This window comes from Strongylocentrotus purpuratus, unplaced genomic scaffold (genome assembly GCF_000002235.5).
Source record: "Strongylocentrotus purpuratus isolate Spur 01 unplaced genomic scaffold, Spur_5.0 spur5_scaffold_5, whole genome shotgun sequence".
Taxonomy (NCBI): domain Eukaryota; kingdom Metazoa; phylum Echinodermata; class Echinoidea; order Camarodonta; family Strongylocentrotidae; genus Strongylocentrotus; species Strongylocentrotus purpuratus.
The window spans coordinates 9,234,874-9,255,121 of NW_022145611.1; the positions used below are offsets into that span (position 1 = coordinate 9,234,874).

The 20,248-nt window shown below is 36.0% G+C and overlaps 1 protein-coding gene across 1 annotated transcript in view; it reads right to left on the reverse strand.

Moving 5' to 3' along the window:
• The window catches only part of LOC576108 (mitogen-activated protein kinase-binding protein 1), a 76,079-nt gene that overhangs the window by 7,442 nt on the left and 48,389 nt on the right, over positions 1 to 20,248 (reverse strand). The window contains exons 16-31 of the mRNA XM_030999014.1: positions 19,740 to 19,927; positions 18,538 to 18,601; positions 17,849 to 17,959; positions 16,960 to 17,120; positions 15,800 to 15,870; positions 15,244 to 15,409; positions 14,054 to 14,097; positions 12,113 to 12,148; positions 10,259 to 10,288; positions 9,601 to 9,687; positions 8,825 to 9,114; positions 8,099 to 8,250; positions 7,206 to 7,389; positions 5,814 to 5,978; positions 2,958 to 3,018; positions 1,353 to 1,418 (exon numbers count right to left, since the gene is read on the reverse strand). Coding sequence (XP_030854874.1) covers positions 1,353 to 1,418; positions 2,958 to 3,018; positions 5,814 to 5,978; positions 7,206 to 7,389; positions 8,099 to 8,250; positions 8,825 to 9,114; positions 9,601 to 9,687; positions 10,259 to 10,288; positions 12,113 to 12,148; positions 14,054 to 14,097; positions 15,244 to 15,409; positions 15,800 to 15,870; positions 16,960 to 17,120; positions 17,849 to 17,959; positions 18,538 to 18,601; positions 19,740 to 19,927 — 1,876 coding nt within the window. The remainder of the gene's footprint in view (positions 1 to 1,352; positions 1,419 to 2,957; positions 3,019 to 5,813; positions 5,979 to 7,205; positions 7,390 to 8,098; positions 8,251 to 8,824; positions 9,115 to 9,600; positions 9,688 to 10,258; positions 10,289 to 12,112; positions 12,149 to 14,053; positions 14,098 to 15,243; positions 15,410 to 15,799; positions 15,871 to 16,959; positions 17,121 to 17,848; positions 17,960 to 18,537; positions 18,602 to 19,739; positions 19,928 to 20,248) is intronic.

Consider the following 20,248-nt stretch of genomic DNA (forward strand, 5'->3'; position numbering starts at 1 on the left):
ATATTATTATATGGTTTGATTGAAAGCATTGATACTCAGTGTGTATTTCTCAAAAGGTTGAGCTTCTGGTGAATATTAGCATGTAAATTGCTTAACAAAAGCCCTGTACTATGTCATCTATTACAATTTCAAATCTGAGCAGCAAATTGTGAGCTAAAAGTTTGTGGTTCTACTTCATACTAGATCTGGACAATAGCTGCAATATAGATCCACTAATAACTATACTCAGGTTTATTTTGAGGAGGATTTTAAAAAAAATACCAAAAACAATTAAAGATTACCTGCTACTGCTTGTATGTCAAGTACCTATGGCCTACTCGCTACAAATATGGTGCTCCTGACAGTAGCTTCCACTGAAAGGTATAAAGGAACCACTAAACCCATCTACCATTATAGTGCAGCTTGTTCTTCCTTCCAATGAACTATCCACCATGCACTGCAGCCCTCTAATCTAATGTGATCATTATGATGCCCCTAACGTAATGTGACAAACCTGCTTACAATTGCCCCAACGGTAAAATAAAATTGAGATGAACATTTACTTGTCTGCACCATAATCAATCATATCAACATCATTGCCTGTTTGTATTAGTGAATAGTGCAATTTGTGTTCGTTTCATTTTACAGCAGGGGCATTTGTAAAAATCATATCTCAAAAGCAAGAAGGGCGTTTACTCTGCATTAAATAATGATGCAGGCTAACGCCTTTTTGATCCGAGCAGATGGAACGGTTGACCACCTCACTTGAGGCGTGCTTGCATGAGTTAGAGCAGTGGTTCTTAGCATTTTCATGGTCCCATGGTATTTCTGTTCAGCGCCATTACCCTCAAAAGGGCCAAACTAAAGGAAGAGCTGTTGCCCCCTGTCAAACAACTTTAGATTTAATTTTTTTTTTGTTGAATAAATGTGATGCTTCCTGGGAGAAAATTCAATAGTTTAAACATATTTACGGCTTACACCAAGTAAATAAGATCGATTGATCGACCTGTAATTGAAAAACAAGTCAGAAAAAATCTTGGAACCAGCGGGATTTGAACCTGCCATCTACTGCTTGCCAGGCAGCGACTCTACCACCAGGCCACCGCTGGTTCCACGATTTTTTCTGACCAGTTTTTCAATTACAGATCGATCAATCGATCTTATTTACTAGGTGTAAGCCACAAATATGTTTAAACAACTTTAGATTTGTTGTTGTAATGGGATTGTGTTTCACTAGTGACCACTTTTCCTACCCCAACCACCCTCCCCCCCCCCCCAAAAAAAGGAGAAAACTCATGCGAACACCACGCAAACCTAAGACAAAGAACCACTGCCCTATCTAAGAAAGATGGAAAGCATGTAGAAATTCTTACTGATGTTAATCTCTTCCTAGTGTCTTCCACCGCCTTGGCTACTTCCTCCTTGCGTCTTCTTAGATACTGGAAAGCAAAATGAAGCGAAAGATCTCATCTACAGCCCACTAAGTCCCATATATATATATATTTATACCAGGCAAGATTCCCCCAGCATTGATAGGTATTATGTGTATGAAGAGTTTTGAGCCAACAAGGAAATGCAGTATATTTCAATGCTCTGCACAAAAATGATTACTTAAAACTATGCCAAAGAGCTAAATAGCAAATATTCTTTGCAGTGCTGTAGTAAAAGATTCAAGATTCAAACTGACCAAAACAAAACAATTATTAAAAGCTATTTTTTTCTTCCAACTGTCTAACACAAGTACATATGTGTACATTTAAACAAAGCATCAATTACAACACTCTATTTTCTTGGCTCAAAATGCTTCAGATAATAATACTAATACAATGTTATTAGTAAATCTATTTTTAAAAACTGCTTAAAGAAATTATGCATGAATCAAAATATGCCTCTTCTAAATCCAACAGCAAGTAATAGGTTACGTTAGGGAAACCAGCAAATACTTAAAAAATACCATTTCCCAATCTATTATTACATCTACTTTCCCCTTCTGAATTTGCAAACATAAGCAATATGTATAGTATAGGTTATAAACAGTGAAACCTTCATATAAAGACCGCTCAAGGGAGACAAGAAATGTGGTCTTTACAGGCAGTTGGTCTTTATATACAGGTGGTCGCTAAAGCAGGTTTGGCTGCTAGAAAAGTACAAAATCACCCCAGAATAAATCCAACCTTTTCTACAGAGAGTCCGACATGAGTTTTCTTGATCGGGGGGTTACATAAGCAATGAGTACAATTGCAGGTGGTCTTTCTATACAGGGGGTTGCTAAAGCGGGGTTGACTGTACGTGTGGATAGAAACAATGAAAAGGGAAGGAGTGCAATGCATAAATGCTGATCTTTTGTGTTTGTTTTTTGTTATTTGTTGAAATGTCATAAAGGGAGGTGATTCAGCTAATCACATTTGGTTGATTTTGAATGATTTGTACAATTATAAATGTAGTATATACATGTACATTCATTTCTAAATTGTTTGCAAAACTTGTACAAACAATTGCTAAATGGAAACGGGATTTTGGGGTGTAATTTTGACACTTTTACCTCAGTGGCTTCCTCAATGAATTAAAGCACAAGGAACATGAAAGTGATCATGTCTCTTTAAACAATCATCATTTCAATTATTTACTCAAGCACCTCCCCCTCTGCTATAAACTCCTATCCACCAGCTGCATATAGCAAAATGCTATCATAGATACATGTACAGTAAACCTGTCTATAAAGACCACCCAAGGGAGACAAGATAAGGGGTTCCTTTAGTACATGTTTCAATGAGAAACCATTTTCAAGGGAAACAAAAAATGTGGTCTTTGTAGACAGGTGGTCTTTTTATACAGGTGGTCACTAAAGCAGGCTTGACTGTAGTACTATCCAGCTATTGCCTACTACACCAAGCACTATTAAAACTAAAGGAATTATGTAAATATTGCTGCAATGAGTTTGGTAAGGAAATTAAAAGAGTCTGCCGCCCCCACTGTACCTCTTCTGGACTTATTCCTGATGCCGTGGGTGTTGTATTCTTGGACGTCGGTGGTGCCACCCTGTAAATATGAACACATGAATGGATGTAAATATATGACGTAATTTGTAAGCTAGTCACAATTTTACAGACGCGATTGAACAGACTCTAAATCAAAAGCATATGTAGGAGTTTTTATTGGTGTACCGTAATTAACGTTGTATTAACCACACTTTTTTGCCGCCGAAAAAAGTTCAAAGTCGGGGGTGCGTCTTATACAATTTTTTTAAATATTTTTTTTTAAAGTTTTGATTTATGCCCCTCCACCTGGCGCTATGCCTGGCAGTGTCTCCCAGCTCAGTAATCGGTGTGTTGACTCACCCCTCGGAAACTAGAACAACACTCAAATTTGTCTGTCATCTTGGTTTGATAGTAACCTTTCTGATAGATCTAAATATGTAGTTAATAATAATAATTCCTCCAATTTTTTTCTATTACACGTTTAGGGCGAAAAAAAGGGGTGCGGTTAATACACTAGGGCGATTTATACAACGTTAATTATGGTAATACTCACCTGGAATGTTTTGCAAAGGAAAATTTGCAGTTATTATTCCATGGTCCAATTCTCAATTTAAATGAAACCTTGTAAAGTGAAAATCTGTCTACTGAAGGAGGTCAACAATAGCAAATCAATGATAATACATTCCTGATCATCCACAAATGGGTCATCTCATTTCATTTACGAAGAACCCGCATCTCATTCAGTCCATCATCTTAAACATGACTACAACATATTCCACACACTGTACCAACTATAAACTATAAACTATAAACACGAAGTACAACTATTCCCTCATCATCTAACAGTTTATGATATCCTTTTTTACTTCAGATCAAAGCGCTACACAGCTTAAAACAAATCCACACAGTTCTAGAACCTCATTTGCAAATATGATGTGTTCACTACTCCATCACAGCTCAGACAGCACAGGCACAGTTTCCACAAATAAACAAAAAATCTTGTAGATCCTGCCTCACCCGTTCAGAACAGACACCCACAACTTTTGGAAAAACAAGGTTTTGGATCTCTGTCTGTGGCAAACCTGGCTAAAACACATCACCTTCTAACACACAAACTCATAGACTCATACATACAGAGTTGTCCTCTAAACTGCGAGGAGTGGACCTGTGCGAGTGCCACTATACAAGCAATACAGGAAGATATAATTTGCTGGAGTGATGCTTGACTGACAAGCAATTCATACCCCACTAGATAATACAGGGGAAGCATGATTCATCAAAATTGAACTTCAAACCACATGCCCCCCCCCCCCCTCCGACAGAGAGCATGGAAATGATGCAGGCCAGAGAGCCCGAGGGTTTTTAACCCATTAGCAACTAGAGATTTTGTAAAAATGGCCTATTACTCACTTGAAGGTCTTGCAATATTTCTCTCATTTTGACATTTTCCTGAAGAATATGAAACATGCGCTATTTTCCTACGCTGAATCCTTCTTTAGATATTGTAAGGATTACGCACGTATCACATTATAACGGTAGACCCTAGAACAGATACTATAGCGCATTGAAAACGGACAGGCAGTTTTGGACGGTTGAGTGAGTAAAAGGAGGGGCGGTTTAGTTGCTATTGGGTTAATAACAGTCTTTAAAAAAAAGTTTCTTTGTGCTACAAGTGATGAAGGCCAGAAACAGGGGGGGGGGGGGGTGTGAACGTCCTAAAAACAGTCAGCTTTCCCTTTGTTTGCACTAAAAGTGATGAAGGCCAGAAACAGAAAATAAGTGAAAGTCCTTAAATCAGTCAATTCACGCCTTGTTTCTGCTAGATTGACATTACAGGAAATCCCAACTTTGTATATATATATATTTCAAGGTATAAATAATTGAATATGTCAGCTGAAAAGTGTTGGTCTCATGACAAATTGCCAGCATCAATTTGGTTTGCTTTGTACATACACAAATTGAAATGTTGGAGGTGGACAAATATTAAGTTCTTATAAAAGTAACCAATATTTGATTTCTCTGAAGTGAAGTCAAATTTAAAAAAAATTAAAACAAATAGCAAAACAATGGTGATCCTTTTTTCTCTCCATTTTCTTCAATGAAATCAAAAAGGTATTTGACCTTTCCTGTACTTTTCCTTTTGAAATCAGATACACGCATTTCGAAGATGATGCATTAAATAGTTATCCTACACATCAACTCAGATTATTGCTAATACTATGTTCATCATCTAAAAATGTTATATATTTTATATACCATTTAAAGCAGATAAAATAATCACACTGGGAAAAAATTCCCTCATCTTGTTCATCAACTCCACTATTCCTTCAATCATTGTTAGAGAATATATATGTGTATGAATAATGATATCAAAGAATTCATGGAAAAACAGAATCATATTGCAAATTTGAAATCGGTACAACGATTTTATAGGAACATGGGCAAATTATACAAATGCAAAAGAAATGTAATTCAACAAAATATAAATGAGCATTCAATGTTTGTAATATCATATATCAGTTATTAGATTGTATCTCCTATAATTCCAAGACATAAATAATCTGCATGTTTAAATCTAAACAAAACTTACCTGTACCATGAATTAGTCAATGAAAAGTAATCTAGAATCGTGAAATCTATTGTTATAAGTTACTTTTAAACTAAACTATATAATTCTTTATATTGTTGTTATGAAATATGCCACATGTATGTGTAGTCAAATACAAAACAAACATTATCGATGCATGGCACGTCAAATTAATCTGAACATGCTACACTTCTAACAGGACAACGTAAAAACAAATACACTTTATCAAACTGCATGTCAGTGTATTGACTAGAGAGGGCGGTAGTCACCTGGTGATGGAGTGTTGCGACCTGGAGAGGAAGCGGGACGAGATACTGAGCCGCCCGGAGCTGAGCTCGTCCCAGGAGAATTTCGACTGGAGCTGCTCCAGGCATTTGCCAAAATTCTCCTGCTCCATGAAATCCCCTATACTCTTCTCCTTCTCCTCGGCAAAACTACATGCAAAATGGGTAGTAGAGGTAGTACGGGGGTGTCGGTAGGGTGTCATTAGAGGGGGTTTGGGTGTGGTCAAAAGTGACGGAGGAAGGAGGGGTGTTGAAAATGCAACTAAATCATTGTGCTTAGAAACACATTATTATTGTCTCGTATATTGTTGAATGTCCATCTATGTTAGTCACATGACCATTACAACAATCAAACTTGGCTATGACATGTTGAAACAATTATCCTTATGTATAACCTTTTGGAACACTTTTAAAAGGTTTGAAAATACAATGATCTTACAGCTTTATAATTTACTGATCTATTATTGGTCAGAAGACATGAAAAAAAAGCAATCAGATATTTTCCCCCTTTTTATTGCTTAACAAGCCTTGTGCCTTCACAAATCTTCAATTTGACTGATTAATATCAGTTCCTAATAAGAATATGCCTTTTAATGGTTTCTATTATTTTCTGTGTTTAGAATAATATAAATATAAGAAATAATTACTACTACTTTCAATCTTAATACTCTAAATATGTCCAGATAAATGATGATACTGCTGGCAAAATCAACGAAAACAAATATTTTGCAAATATGAAAAGATATGGAGCTTAATATTAAAATCATAGCCAAAAATTCATGCCAGATTATCAACAAATTCAATAAATGCAATTATGTACATGTGTTGACAGAACATATAAAACCAGCATGCATTGTTTAATTCTAAAAACATGGTTTTGACTTGAAATGAGTTAATTCTGTCTGATGCAAGATTAGTAAATTCTTCTTCAGTTCAACACATTTCCACTTCAACCAACAACATCTCCATTCCAGGACTCATCTTGTCATCATTCTTTGATGAAGTTTTCATAAAATTTTACAAAATAACACTCCATTGTTGTCTTTTTTCTTTAAAGCCGTTATTTAATTAAGGGTGTTATAGTGAAGGGGTCCAGAACATACTCAGGGCCACTAAAATCACCACTGGACCCACTTTATTTTGACATTTGAACAGTGGCCCGGTGCATTTGAACCAAAACAAATTTCAATCCAGACCACCAGTAAATGTGGAGCCCTGTTTTGTAGGATAAGCTACCAATACATCCTGAATAATACCATGTTGCATTATTTTTTGTTTTTGTACGATTTCCCTGATATTTGAACAACATTTGCAGTATCCATAAGCTTATTTCTTTCGTCAGTGATGCAACCCAGGGCTCTGTGAAAGATTTCTTACCTGAAATTTGTATGTAGGAATTTTTCCTCGTCGGGCGTGGCGGCAGGAGACGGAGGTTCGACGGGAGTATTAAGCTTGCTGCGCCTTGGGGATGCCTTGGGCGTGACACTCCCCGCCTCCTCCTCCTCTTCTTCTTCTTCATCTTCATCATCACTCTCGTCTCCATCATCTTCCTCGTTCCCATCTGATACAAATAAAAGATAAATGTTTTGTATAGCGCCTGGAGTAAGTTATTACATAAGTGCACTTTTTATTTATTTATTATTATTGTACTATTATTATTATTATTAGTGAGATAAATGACCGATTATAGATCGTATGTCATCATGCCAAAAGCCCCAAAACCTAGTTCACACACCAATGATGTTCAGAAAGGTCATGTAGGTCAAAGGTCAAACTGAGTAATTGGGGAATCCCCTGGTGGACATACACATCATAAGGAGACAGAAGACAAACTTTTTTGTTTCCAGACCTCAGAGCTATAGGATAAGTAGCATGACATATGACAGTTGTGAAAGTTACAAGTAGTCCTTGTTTGGAATTATTATCAAAAGCAAGTCACAAGTCCTTTTAAGATAGAACATACAAATACAGTACATTTCATCAAGGGTCCGACAATCCATCATAGTTTTTGCAATGCAAAACATTTTTTACACAGGTAATAATAGGCATTTGTATCAAAATATCAGAACAAAGGAGTACACCCCCCCCCCTCCCCTCGCAAAAAATCTGACGTTATTACTCTACCATAAATGAGAAATATTGCTATAATTTGAAAGAATGTCTCAAAAGTTATGAGCGAAATATGAAAGTGATCTGCAAATGAAAAAACATGTTTTTTTTGTACTGTATGTGCCACATGTATATACTCTAAATAAGAGAGAACCGCTCACCAGTACTGGAAGTCACAGACACCCCTGAGTCTACATTAGGAGTTGGAATACTTGGCAGGTTCTCCTTGCATCCCTCTTTAGATTTATGTCTGCTGTGACGCTTGGCGAGCTCCTCGTGGCTCTTGGTGGATTCTGTTACTTGGAACTTGAGACTGAAAAATTAAAAAACAATAACTTTATTAAAATGTTGGAAGGAGAAACTGCAAGAACCAAAAATCTAAACTCCAGGGAATTGTTTCACAAAACTGTCTTAAGTACAAGTTGGCCGAGATCCCATTGAAAGGCATGTAAGCAAACTTGTTCTTACAATGGTTTTGTGAAATGCTGCCCATATAGATATGTGTAAAACAGGATTAAAAACCTGATTGGTTGACATGCAGGTTTGATAATTAACATGATAAATGGTTAAGATACATGTTTATCATGTTAACGTTGTCTGTCAGGGATGATATCAAAACTATAGAGAACGTCTTCAATCAGTATGACATAAAGGAGTAGCTTAAAGCGAGATTGCGACCTCTTTATGGCAAGCAATGCTTAAGCGGTACCCGTTGGTCCCCCATGATCCCCTTTTTCTTATGTTAATTGAGAGCTGATTTGATGAGATAACCACCTGTCAGTGACCTTGCAAGGATGTCTAATCCCTCCTGGCCAAACTAGTGCAGACAGGCTTTGATAGGTCTGGGTCTTTTTTTTTGCGTAAAGTCTTTTAAAATCAAGCCTCACCTTTCTGGAGATGAAGACTCCTCCTCTTCTGGTGGGTAGAAGATCATCTCCTTAGCCGGGGCATCATCCTCCTTCTCTTCCTCTTCCTCCTCCTCCTCTTCCTCCTCTTCATCATCCCCCTCAATGTCATCCACTTTGGTACCATCCCCATTCTCAGCTGCATTGGGATGGCCTGTTCCATTAGCTCCATCGGGGGTGTCAGAGGCGGAAGCTCGGAGGGACGCTGGAGGACCAAAAGGGTCGCTTCCCCTCGGATCGCTCCCTCTTGAGGTTGTCACAAAGCCATCCATCTGAAGACCACGATTAAAGGAAAGGATAAGTTTAGGTTATTGAGAACAATTCGATGACCATGAAAGAGGATTTTACTCCTTTAAGGACCACCCAAAAATGAAATAAATGCACTTTCAGATTCTTTATACAGCAGCCCATATAACCCCATAAAATTGCTCCAGGTTAATCGCTATAAAAGTCTCGTGTTGCATGGAATTTTAGAAAATTTATGAAGTTAGTCATTTCAAATACAAACCATATGCAGAGTAGGAAAAAATTGGTTTAAAAAATATGGCATTCATACTAAAAAACTGATTGTTAAATCACTTATTTTGGAAGTCTATACATCCAAATGTTAACTTGTTATCCTACGACTGCCTTCCCTACAACTTTTATCAGAATTTTTTTTTTTACTTTCCTGATTTCGTTCTAAACAACTGGATGGGAAATATATCATCATAGTAAAACTCTGAAAGAAAAAGAAATACCATGTAAGTCCAAATTACCTTCTCAGATTCCTCAAACTCCTCCTGTGAAAGCAGTCCAAACTTCTGTGTGGCGGGAACAAAGTCCTCTCCACAAATCTTGGCAATCTAGAAAGAAAGAACAGCAACATTGAACCTTCAGTCTGACGTCTACATAAGATAGATGCGCACAGCCCCAACAGGAATGCGCATAGATTGTATAATGAAATCATGTGCATGCATAATTTGTATATACAACGCGTCCCAGAAAAAACGAAACCGAGAATTATTGATGTTTATCATAACTTAATCACAATTATAATTAATAAATGACACATATTTGTAAAGGTTAGATCCTCCTCTTTGATTTGATGCAACTCATTTGGTACATACATGTACTTCACGCATGGGTGATTAAAAACAATTTGAAGAAAGGGTACCAAAAAGACTTTTTGGTACCCTTGGTATATAGAGAAATAGATCAATAAATTTTGTCTTGAAAAATGTATTGTTCTGAAATGTGAAGTGCTCTGGCCTTTCTCAAAAATGGTGAAGTCCCTTTGTTCGGACTTACTAACTCATTATCAACCGTATGTAAATAATAAACAAGAAAATGTTAAACATACAAGAATAAATGCATACAAAACAAACAACAAAATAATCATAAAATTCAATTTCTTTTTAAAATGGCTATACTCACTTCCTCAGAATCCATACCAGCGAAAGGACCCTGGGTAAAAAATAAATAAGTAATTTAAATTATGATCGCGCTAAAATATGAGGAAGAAATATTCATGAAATGTTATCATCACGTTGTGTAAGTTCTCTTCATAAATGCTTGGTTGGTAGAGGTTTTTTTAATAAATTTGTATTTCAGATGAAGGTGTTGTAACCTGTTTGACCTTAATTGATATTGGTATAAAATGCACTTTCCATAGAACCCAGCCTGAGGTTTTTCTCAGGAATTAATTTCAATGGTTTTAGATCTGTGCTACATCATTCAGATGCAGATTCCTGAAAAGGTATATGTATATCAATTGTAAATCTTCTAAGAGATGTAAACATAGCTTCCTCAAATCATACATGTATGGTTTCAGACGATATCAAGCAGAAAATCTATTTTTTTTTTGTTATTATCCAAGAAACAATTAGAAAGAAGATAGATTTAGCACATGAATTGGAATTACAATGGCTTCATCTTCCAAAGGAGTTTTTTTACAGTCTTTCAAAACATATGCTCTTTACTACTACTCAAGTTGAAAAGTATGATCACATTTACATATATTCCAAATCATTAAGTAGCTTTAATTGCTTTAATTCATCTAAAACTATAAAACATTCAGTAAATGTCATATTATAATTTAAGTGATATATACAAGAATATGAAAAAGTACTGGTAAAGTTTGAATGAAGAATGCATGCATGATTAGCGAAGATACATTTATTCAATAATGTCTACAGATATATATGGCTAAGAATAATAATGTGTTCTTTAGTAAGTTGCTACGAGAAAATACAAAGAAATGAAATGTACAGTGAAATTCACACAAATTAGTTTTTCTATTGTAAGTGGTGCTTGTCAAGTTTATAGAAATCGTTCTTAGTTATTAGTGGTGCACACAAAAAGTTAGCAAAAATAAGTTCAATTACACACTAACATTTATCAGTGGATAAGATTTGTCAACATCAACCTCACAAACCTCATACAATACAGAGTGAATGCTTTCAATTAATGGAAAAGGTATATTGTTCTATATTATACTATGGCAGGAAATAATGCTTTTACATGTCATCGTGAGGGTTGAAAATGAAGTCTGTGATTTTAAATATGAGATTAATTATTAGGATTGTAAATTTGTAATACGATTTCCCATTAAATTGCTGTTTTTCTAGCACCCGCCCTAAATAAATTAAAAAATGTACATCTGTTAATGTTAATTATACAAATATATATGACAATTGATGGAACAGTTTTACAAGAACAAATACAGTTGTGTGTAATGAGGATAATGAGTTTTTTTTTAATAACAATTTGTAATAATGAGTACACTTTCAATAACGAGCACATAGTGACAAAATGTTTATTGGTATGCTGATTCTGGTCTCATCTGTGTTACTGAAATTATTTCTGTATTTGACTTTATCCTAAGAGAGATGGAAAATTAGACTTCTTTTGTTTTTTAGCCTTCCTTTGTATGAGTTTTCTATCTTAAACCTGTCATAACACAATATCTATAACCCATTGACCCATGTTTGAAACCCTAATAATGATTATCAATTTAATTACTTGAAATGTATATTTTAATGGATACAGAAGGACCAATGTTTTTGTGAAATTCAAATGGTATCGATGGCTTGGTATTCATGGATGGATCAAGCAGATTTAACAAAGTTTGATCTGTCTTGTTTTGGTTAGGTTTCAATTATATGATTATATATCTACACATTATACAACCCATATATGGGGATATTGAGGTCAATAGTAGCAATTGAGTACGGAGTTGAGTTAAAGGAGTATAAAGCCAGGACAAAAGTTAGGCACAACGATACTTGCCATTTTAGCTTGGAGCAGCTTTTTCAGCAATATATTCTTTTTAATTGGAAAGAAAGGAAATTGAGGGTCATAGCAACAATGCAAACGAGAGAGCGTTTCATCAAAGTGCAAGCAAGCAGAAATTGCGATCAACCCCAACACTGGGTTGATATCTTTTTATTATGTCAACACACAACATATAAATGTAGATATTAGGAAAAAAACTGTAATCTGATCATTTGAATGATCGGAATAATATGATTGTGAAAAAGAATCATGCTGACAGAATGAAAAAAACATGTATTCATACAAAATATCTGTATCACTGAATTTCTGATGATTCTGAATGATTTTCAAAATTTGAAGAAAATAACATAAAGCGTGTACAACAAGTGGACAGGGCACTACAGAGAAAAAGGGGGTGGAGCTGGAAATTGTAGTATTAATGGCAGATAGAGTAATTAAAAAAAAAAATTCACATCAAACACATCAAATTTTGCAAAACTTTTGTGTTCTTTAAAGGGTCAGGTTACCCACTTTTAGCCTCGGCCGTCCTGGCATTAACCGTTTCTTTTTTAGGAATCGGGAGGGAAGGAGGGAGGGATGGAACAACACAAAAAGACAATTTTAACAATGAAGACATGCGAGCAGGATGGCTTTAAAATAGGACACTACTGATACCTCTATGACGTCGTCTAGGGCACGTTTGGATTTTGCCTTTGAAAAAAAAGGGGAGTAATCATACAAATTCTGCAGGTCAAAAACAACTCAAATCTAAAGCCTAAACTATATAACAAATATATTGCCACAACTGGAATATGCAGCAAAATATGGTGGATTTGAATTGACAAACACTTGGTACATAATACATAATTCAACAAAGGGGTTTTAAAAAACCATAGCAAATGCAATATTCATTTATATATTAATAAGAGGTAATAATAAAAGCGCCTCGGAATAGAATTTCTAGATAGACGTCGCTATAGAAATTCCCAATATTATTGTTATTATTACATGTACATATATATACTTTTTGTTATAGTGATAATTGTTTTGAATGCAGTGTGATTCACAAATTGTCATGATCTTTAAAATAGAAATTATCATTAAGTAGGATTGATATTCCTTGGATTATTTCTGGTCATTGAATTCTGAATTATCTCTTTTTGAAATACATATTAACAAATTTGAAAGAAATACAAAACCGTATCTTCTAGCTAAAGGAAGTAGCAAGAATTTGGAAATATGTTAAACCCCCACGGCACTACTTATAGCTACTTGCTCCCTCTATATAGAAAACAGTGCCTAATCGGTGACCATTGGTCCCCCATGATCCTCTTTTTCTTATGTTAATATGTTAATTGAGAGCTGACTTGATGAGATAACCAACTGTCCAGTGACCTTGCAGGGTGCTCTAATCCCTCCTATAAACTAGTACAGATAAGCTTTAAACTTTCTTCAATCACGTGAAGAGCATCAAATGAAAATTTGAAGGGAAAATTTTGTTGGATATGGTATAGCATTTTATGTGTATACATCTTCTCTGTAAGAAGTTTAAAAACCTATCCTAAATGTAATTCAATTGATTTTTCTTTGATAACATTTTTTCTAAACTAAAAAAATAGAAGAATCAATCCAAAACAGAAAACAAATGAACTAAAACTGAAATCATACAATATGTTACTAACTAAAACAATAAACTACACTCTTGTTAATTTCGATACTTACAACATTGTTATACACTACCATAGTCTTTGTTAGACATGGAAAACCATGAGAACCCACATCCATGCTTTATTTGTGTTTGTTTAGATGAGTTATTTGTTTCCATGGCGACTTTGTGAATCATGAGGCGGCGAGGTGCGGCATGCGGCGTTATGCCAGATGGTAGTTTTGCTCTCAACGGAGGGGAAAATCTGAAAGAGAAGTACTTACTCGACAACGATTGGCAAAAGATCTTACTTGCTCTAAAAGGACATCGGGCTCCACTGTGTAGCGCCGTCGATCTGAAAAGGAGAATTTAGATAGAGGATAACGTGTATTAGAGCAAGAGTTTTTCCATAACGATAGAAACAAATTGTATACGGGCACAATATCTATTGCTATGAACTTTTTCTTCCATTTGTTTGTCTGTTTGTTTGATTGAAAGTTAATTTCTGCTTTCAAAAACGTGATACAAAAATAACAAAACAACTTAATAATACAAAAAAAAGTACATAAATACATTTTCAGACATTCACAATACACCAGTCCACGGTTAGCACATTACTGCAATGACCCCGAATATCCACAGATCTTCAAAACATGAAGAGGTCCCACTTTGTACATTTTGAAATAATCACTCCTATGTAGCGATGGAGGTGCTATATAAATAGCCCTTGTTTCCCCTTTTCAAAGAATACTTCCACCTGTGTATCATGGAGTGCACTGAATGTGCATAAATGAATAATGATTACATAACTTTCATGAGCATGTATCCAGTATTTCGTCTCCGTTTATTTCAAAATTTGTTCTGCAATGACCTTTATCTGCTCATGCTCAGACTGCAACCGTGAACTGGCTTATTTACTTTTGAACACATAAAGAAAATACACATATGGGAGATTTACATTTTACAATTAACAGAATTTGTGAATGCAGGAGACTGCCATCATGAGCAGCGCTTCTATATGAAAGAATATTTCCCTTAATAACTCCAATTACCAAAGATTACTCTGGAAATTGTACTCTTGAAACAGGCTTTTCTGTCAATTTGAAGAAATATTCCCACATTCCCGCTTATTTGTGATTTTGTACTTCAAGGTATGCAAGTTCAAGTAATGATCCCTGATTGCATTAGAATTTGCTTCTTTAAAAAAAAAAAAAAAAATGATATGTAAGAATTCTCCTTTACTACAAGATCGACAATCCTGAATGATGTTCAAGTATTTATTATAAAATGCAATTTAACTAGAAGAACCTCATTCATTTTAATTCTTTTCTAAACATATACAAGGATTAACATTGCTTGATTTTTCAAGATTACATTTGAGTCAAGAAATTAAACCAGTTTTGTGTTTACAAAAAAACAATAAAACTTGCAGATACACAGTAGCAGGGATGATTAATACGTTTTCAAATGAATCATTAAAAATTAAAAATGGCTGCCTCACCAAGGCAATCTTCCATTCTAAGTTCGATGCTTTGATTGATGCTTTGATCTTCCATCTGTGACTTGACCTTTATACCCCCGCTGTTGATGTTCTGGGCCCACCTCCCTCTGGGATGGGTAGGGCTGCTGTACTTGGTAGGGCTGGACACCTCTGGTATTTCATCACCCTGGCAGGAGGGGAAACAATACAGGTAATATCATAAATGACAATTTTGAGGGTAATATTTACAGGATACAATGATTGAATCTGCAACAGAAAGAAAAAATTAAGTATAGATAGCACTTAAGAACATGTAGGAATTTTTTAGAGGAACTGCATTTGTATTTAGAGACAGAATGAAAAAGTACACGCTTTATACCATGGTATTTTTAAAGGCTTTCAACTCATGTTTATGCAGTCAAGAATAAGCTGTAAAACCTCTGTAAGAACACAAACTTCAAGCAAAATAATTGCATGAAACGTAGTACGGGATACTTTGAACATGAACATGTATTGCAAAATGATTACAAACTACAGAAGGAAAAAAAGCAAAAAAACATGTAAAAGATTTTCTTACTTTTTTGCCTTGCTTCCGCGCCCAGAGTGGTAGAGGACCTGATTCAAAGTTACATTCTTCAGGCATGGAATCTGGAAGAAAAAAAAAATAAACACATCTATTTTGACGAGTGAAAAGGTGGATATTATTGCAGTCCCACTAAGGATGAAGTAAAGAACTAAATAAACTGAAATCATGTTAAAAGAATCATTAGAATTCACAGCTTGTGTTCTCATTTGTTTCATGAAATATTTAAATTCTCCACCATACTTTTCCATCCTCAGTCCACTTCTTACAGTACATACTAAAAGTAAGAGTTAAAGTTATTAGCTTATGCTATGAACTCTATGCATACATCAATGTTATCAATACTACATCATTGCTTAGAAAGGGAAAGGATTGATTGCCTTTCTCTGGTTCTCTACCAGTCCTCATCCTCGGTGTCAGGTCTCATTTGCATGGCACGCTGGAATTCAGATGCATAGTCTGGCACGCACTGATTCCTACAACCCCTGTCCAATCTTCATCCCTGTACTACTCTGTGCATACCACACATCAACGCCGCAATATCATGTTTAATATGGCTTGGGAAGGACCAAGGGTTGAACAGCAATTGCCTTCATCGCGTTATTATCAGACTCATTCATCTTGAGTTTCAGCTCTGGACTGCATGACTGGAATTCAGCTGCTATAATTGGTTTGATTTGCTATGCACTGAAAACCCAACACCAATATTCGTTCTTCTTTCTTGTACTACTCTTTCTAATCAACTACACATCTACGCTATCACCATTCCCTCATGGTTTGGGAACGTCAAAGGACGAAGGACAGGTTCTCTATCATCAGTATCGTCCTCTGTATCTGGACCCTGTTTCATAAAACTTGATCTCAATCACAAGTTACAAGCTACTGTTATAAGCTACTGAAATCATGGCATGTGATTGGCCGAGAGCAAATTTGTCATAGAAATTTAGCATTTGTTATTGATAAAAAGTTTTATGAAACGAGCCCCAGGTCTGGACTGCATGTCAAGCTGGAATTCAGCTTCATGGTCTGGCATGCACTGGAATCCCATTTACCCATCCACATTCTGCTTTCTTGTACTACTCTATGCATACCACACATCAATACTACTTCATGACTTGCGAAGATAAGATAAAACTTTTAAAATTTACGCTTGCCTTCATCCGGTTCTCTATCCTCGGTCTCGTCTTCTGTGTCCGGTCCGGACTGCATGGCTGGCTGGAATTCAGCTGCTACGGCCGGCTTGGTCTGCCACGCGCTGATCACCTGGGCCTTGGGTTCTGGGGGAAGCTCAGGGGGAACGACGTAGGTTCCTCTTCTGCAAAGACATCAGAACAGAACACCAGACATAAAGCAATGGTTGTCCAACACGTGAACAAGCAACAATTGCTCTGCAGATAAATCCTTACACTACCTCCTTTGATTTTCTTCCACTGAAATAAAGATGACTTAAAAACAAAATTGCAGCCCAAGGCCTTACCCTTTTTTTGTGGACAAAATAAAGCCTGGAGTCATGTTGAATGAATGAATGAACTTTGATCTCTTACCAAAACTTGTATGAAAATGATATGCTGCAATACAGAAGTATCAAACAAACATTAATATTTGATCATCACTAGAAGGCAAACACGAGTATTGAGGAGTGGCACCTGTGTTTAACATGCAAATAGTCTACAGCAATTTACAGAATTAAGATAATGAAACTTGAGTAAACAAAAAACTTCCCTATTACTATGATGATGATGGTGATTCACATGACTCCATATTTCCGTTTCACCTCAAAAGGAAATGATTCCTAATTATATACATGTATTTAATACTGAAAGTGAAACCGAAACCAATGCACTTTTCTCACAACAAAAGATTAAAAACATGAGCACTCTGGGACCCGTTTCACAAAGCCTTTTTTAATGACAAATGACAAAAATCAGTGACAAATCTGCTGATAACCTATCAGAAGCAAGGATTTCACTAGCTTTTAACAAAAACTGTCATTTGTCACTGATGACAAGTTTTGTGAAATGGGGCCTAGGGGTTTGCTATTACCTCAACATGTTGTATTCTGGTGTTGGTTCAACAATTTTCTCTCCCATCTCTTTCAGTCTCTCCTTCATGTTATGAGTGAGCTCCCATGGAAGCTTCCAAATGAAAATACATCTGTTACAACAAGAAAAAAAGAAGAAAGATGTTTAATGTTATTGTTCTTTTCTCCCAAAATACTGCTTAAAAGAAGCTGTCCTCAGGAAATCCATTATCAAATAATGTTCATTTGTTCATTTATTCATTTCAAAATACAATAAAAAATACAAAATATACAAAACAAATACAAATCATTACAAATATGTCACGTATACAGATAAACAAACCGTTAAATGTGAGAAATGACATAAGACAACAATGGGAAAGTCTGTATTAGGCTTTGTTGTTTACAATAATCTTAGTTTTAAATAATACATTTTAGGAGTATTCAAACTACACATAACTTATGACAAGTTGCAAACAAACAAAACTATCATGAAATTCCACAATCAAGCTAAAAGTCATCTGATATTTTGTTCATTCTGCTCATCAAAATAATACAAACTTGGATTCCTTTTTATTACATGAAAAACTTTTATCTTATATGTTTGCATACAACAAATTCAAGTATAAAATGTCGAGAGGTGGTCAAGGAAGGTTGATATGTTGATTTTGATCCAAAAGAAAGGAATGGAAGTAAAGAGAATTGAACTTACCCATCTCCAGAAACTGAAATCAGCTGCTTGCAATCACTGGTGAATTTGATTCCCGTTACCAATTCTGTAGAATATATACAAATGATACAAAGAACATAAATTGAACAGTCAGCAGACTAAAACTTATGCTATCACAGACAGAGGACAAAACAAAGTGAAGAGGTTCATAACAGACATGCTGTAGATTGTTGCTTTCCTATACAAAGAAATTGAAGGAATTGTGTTGTTAGCAGACTGAGACTTATCTCATCAATGGTGCAGAGTGAAATGAAAGTGCAGAGGTTCTGCGTAGGTTGTTGCTGTCCCCAAAACAGGATCTCCATCTAATTTCCTGTCCTATCAGAGTGTGTTTCCTTGACATGTATCAGGAGATAAAGAAAGGTCACGTTTTCGCAGAGCCAAGGCTTCCTGCTCAAGGTGTGTCCCAACCAACCAACCAATCATTTATCTTCTGAGAGGTAGATGCTCTTCCAACTAAAGCAAACTCTTGTCCTCTTTTGAAAATATAAATAAAAAAGGTTGAAATAGACTGACCCAAGAACCCCATCACAGTGGCCGTACACTTCCATGGGTAGAAGACTTAATTCATGTGGCTCTTGTCTGAGTAGCTTTTGGCTCTGTATGTATATCTGAGGACCCAAAGTAATGAGCTAAATACCATCATCCTCAGGAAGAACAGGTAGAGACTTCACAACCTCTCACCAGAATAGTGGCCACTCAACTCAAAGAGAAGAATTCATAAGATGAGTCCAACTCAATCCTTGTTGGGCTCTACTAATTGAGCTAACTAAGCTATTCTCTCATGATTAAAAGCTAATAACAATATGAACTCACACCTGAAGTAGTAAACATCATAGATATTGAGAGTTTTGTCTGAACAGCTGGTCGCTGCGTAGATCCCAGAAGGGTCCAACCCAACCCTGATCAAGGTCTACCTTCTGAACACATAGACCTGTTCTATCAAAATCACAAGCTACAGGCTAGTAACAAACAGGAGGTACTCTTACCTGAATGGCCCATCATGGTTGCCACACACTCCCCTGAGTAGAAGTCATAGATATTGAGAGTCTTGTCCGAGCAGCTGGTGGCTGCGTAGATCACAGACGGGTCCGACCGACCCTGATTAAGGTCTACCTTCTGAACCCATAGACCTCTTCTACCAAAACTACATGCTACACGCTAGTAACAGGATATACTCTTACCTGAATGGCCCATCATGGTCGCTACACACTCCCCTGAGTAGAAGTCATAGATATTGAGAGTCTTGTCCGAACAGCTGGTGGCTGCGTAAATCCCAGACGGGTCCAGCTCCACCCTGATCAGGGTACCCTCATCACTCTGGGTACCCTTGTAGGTCCTCTTCAGTTTACCACTCACTATGTTGTATATCCTGTATTGACACGAAATAGAATCATAGTTTGTAAGATGACAACAATCTGTCTAATCTATCAAGTTGGACAGCTAGAGTGTATAATTTCACACATAGAAATTGAGTTGCCAAAAATTTACTTCTTCAATTATAGCTACATGTCAAGCATAGACTGGTACTTTCTGTCCTTCTTGAAAGTGGCTATAGAAAATTTATACAGAAAACTTTAAATATTTTATTTTTACTATAGTCTCATCTCCATAAAGACCACTTAAACAAACACTTACAGTGTCTACAATAAACAGAGGCCTGTTCATCAAGGATGCCATAATGTAACAGGAT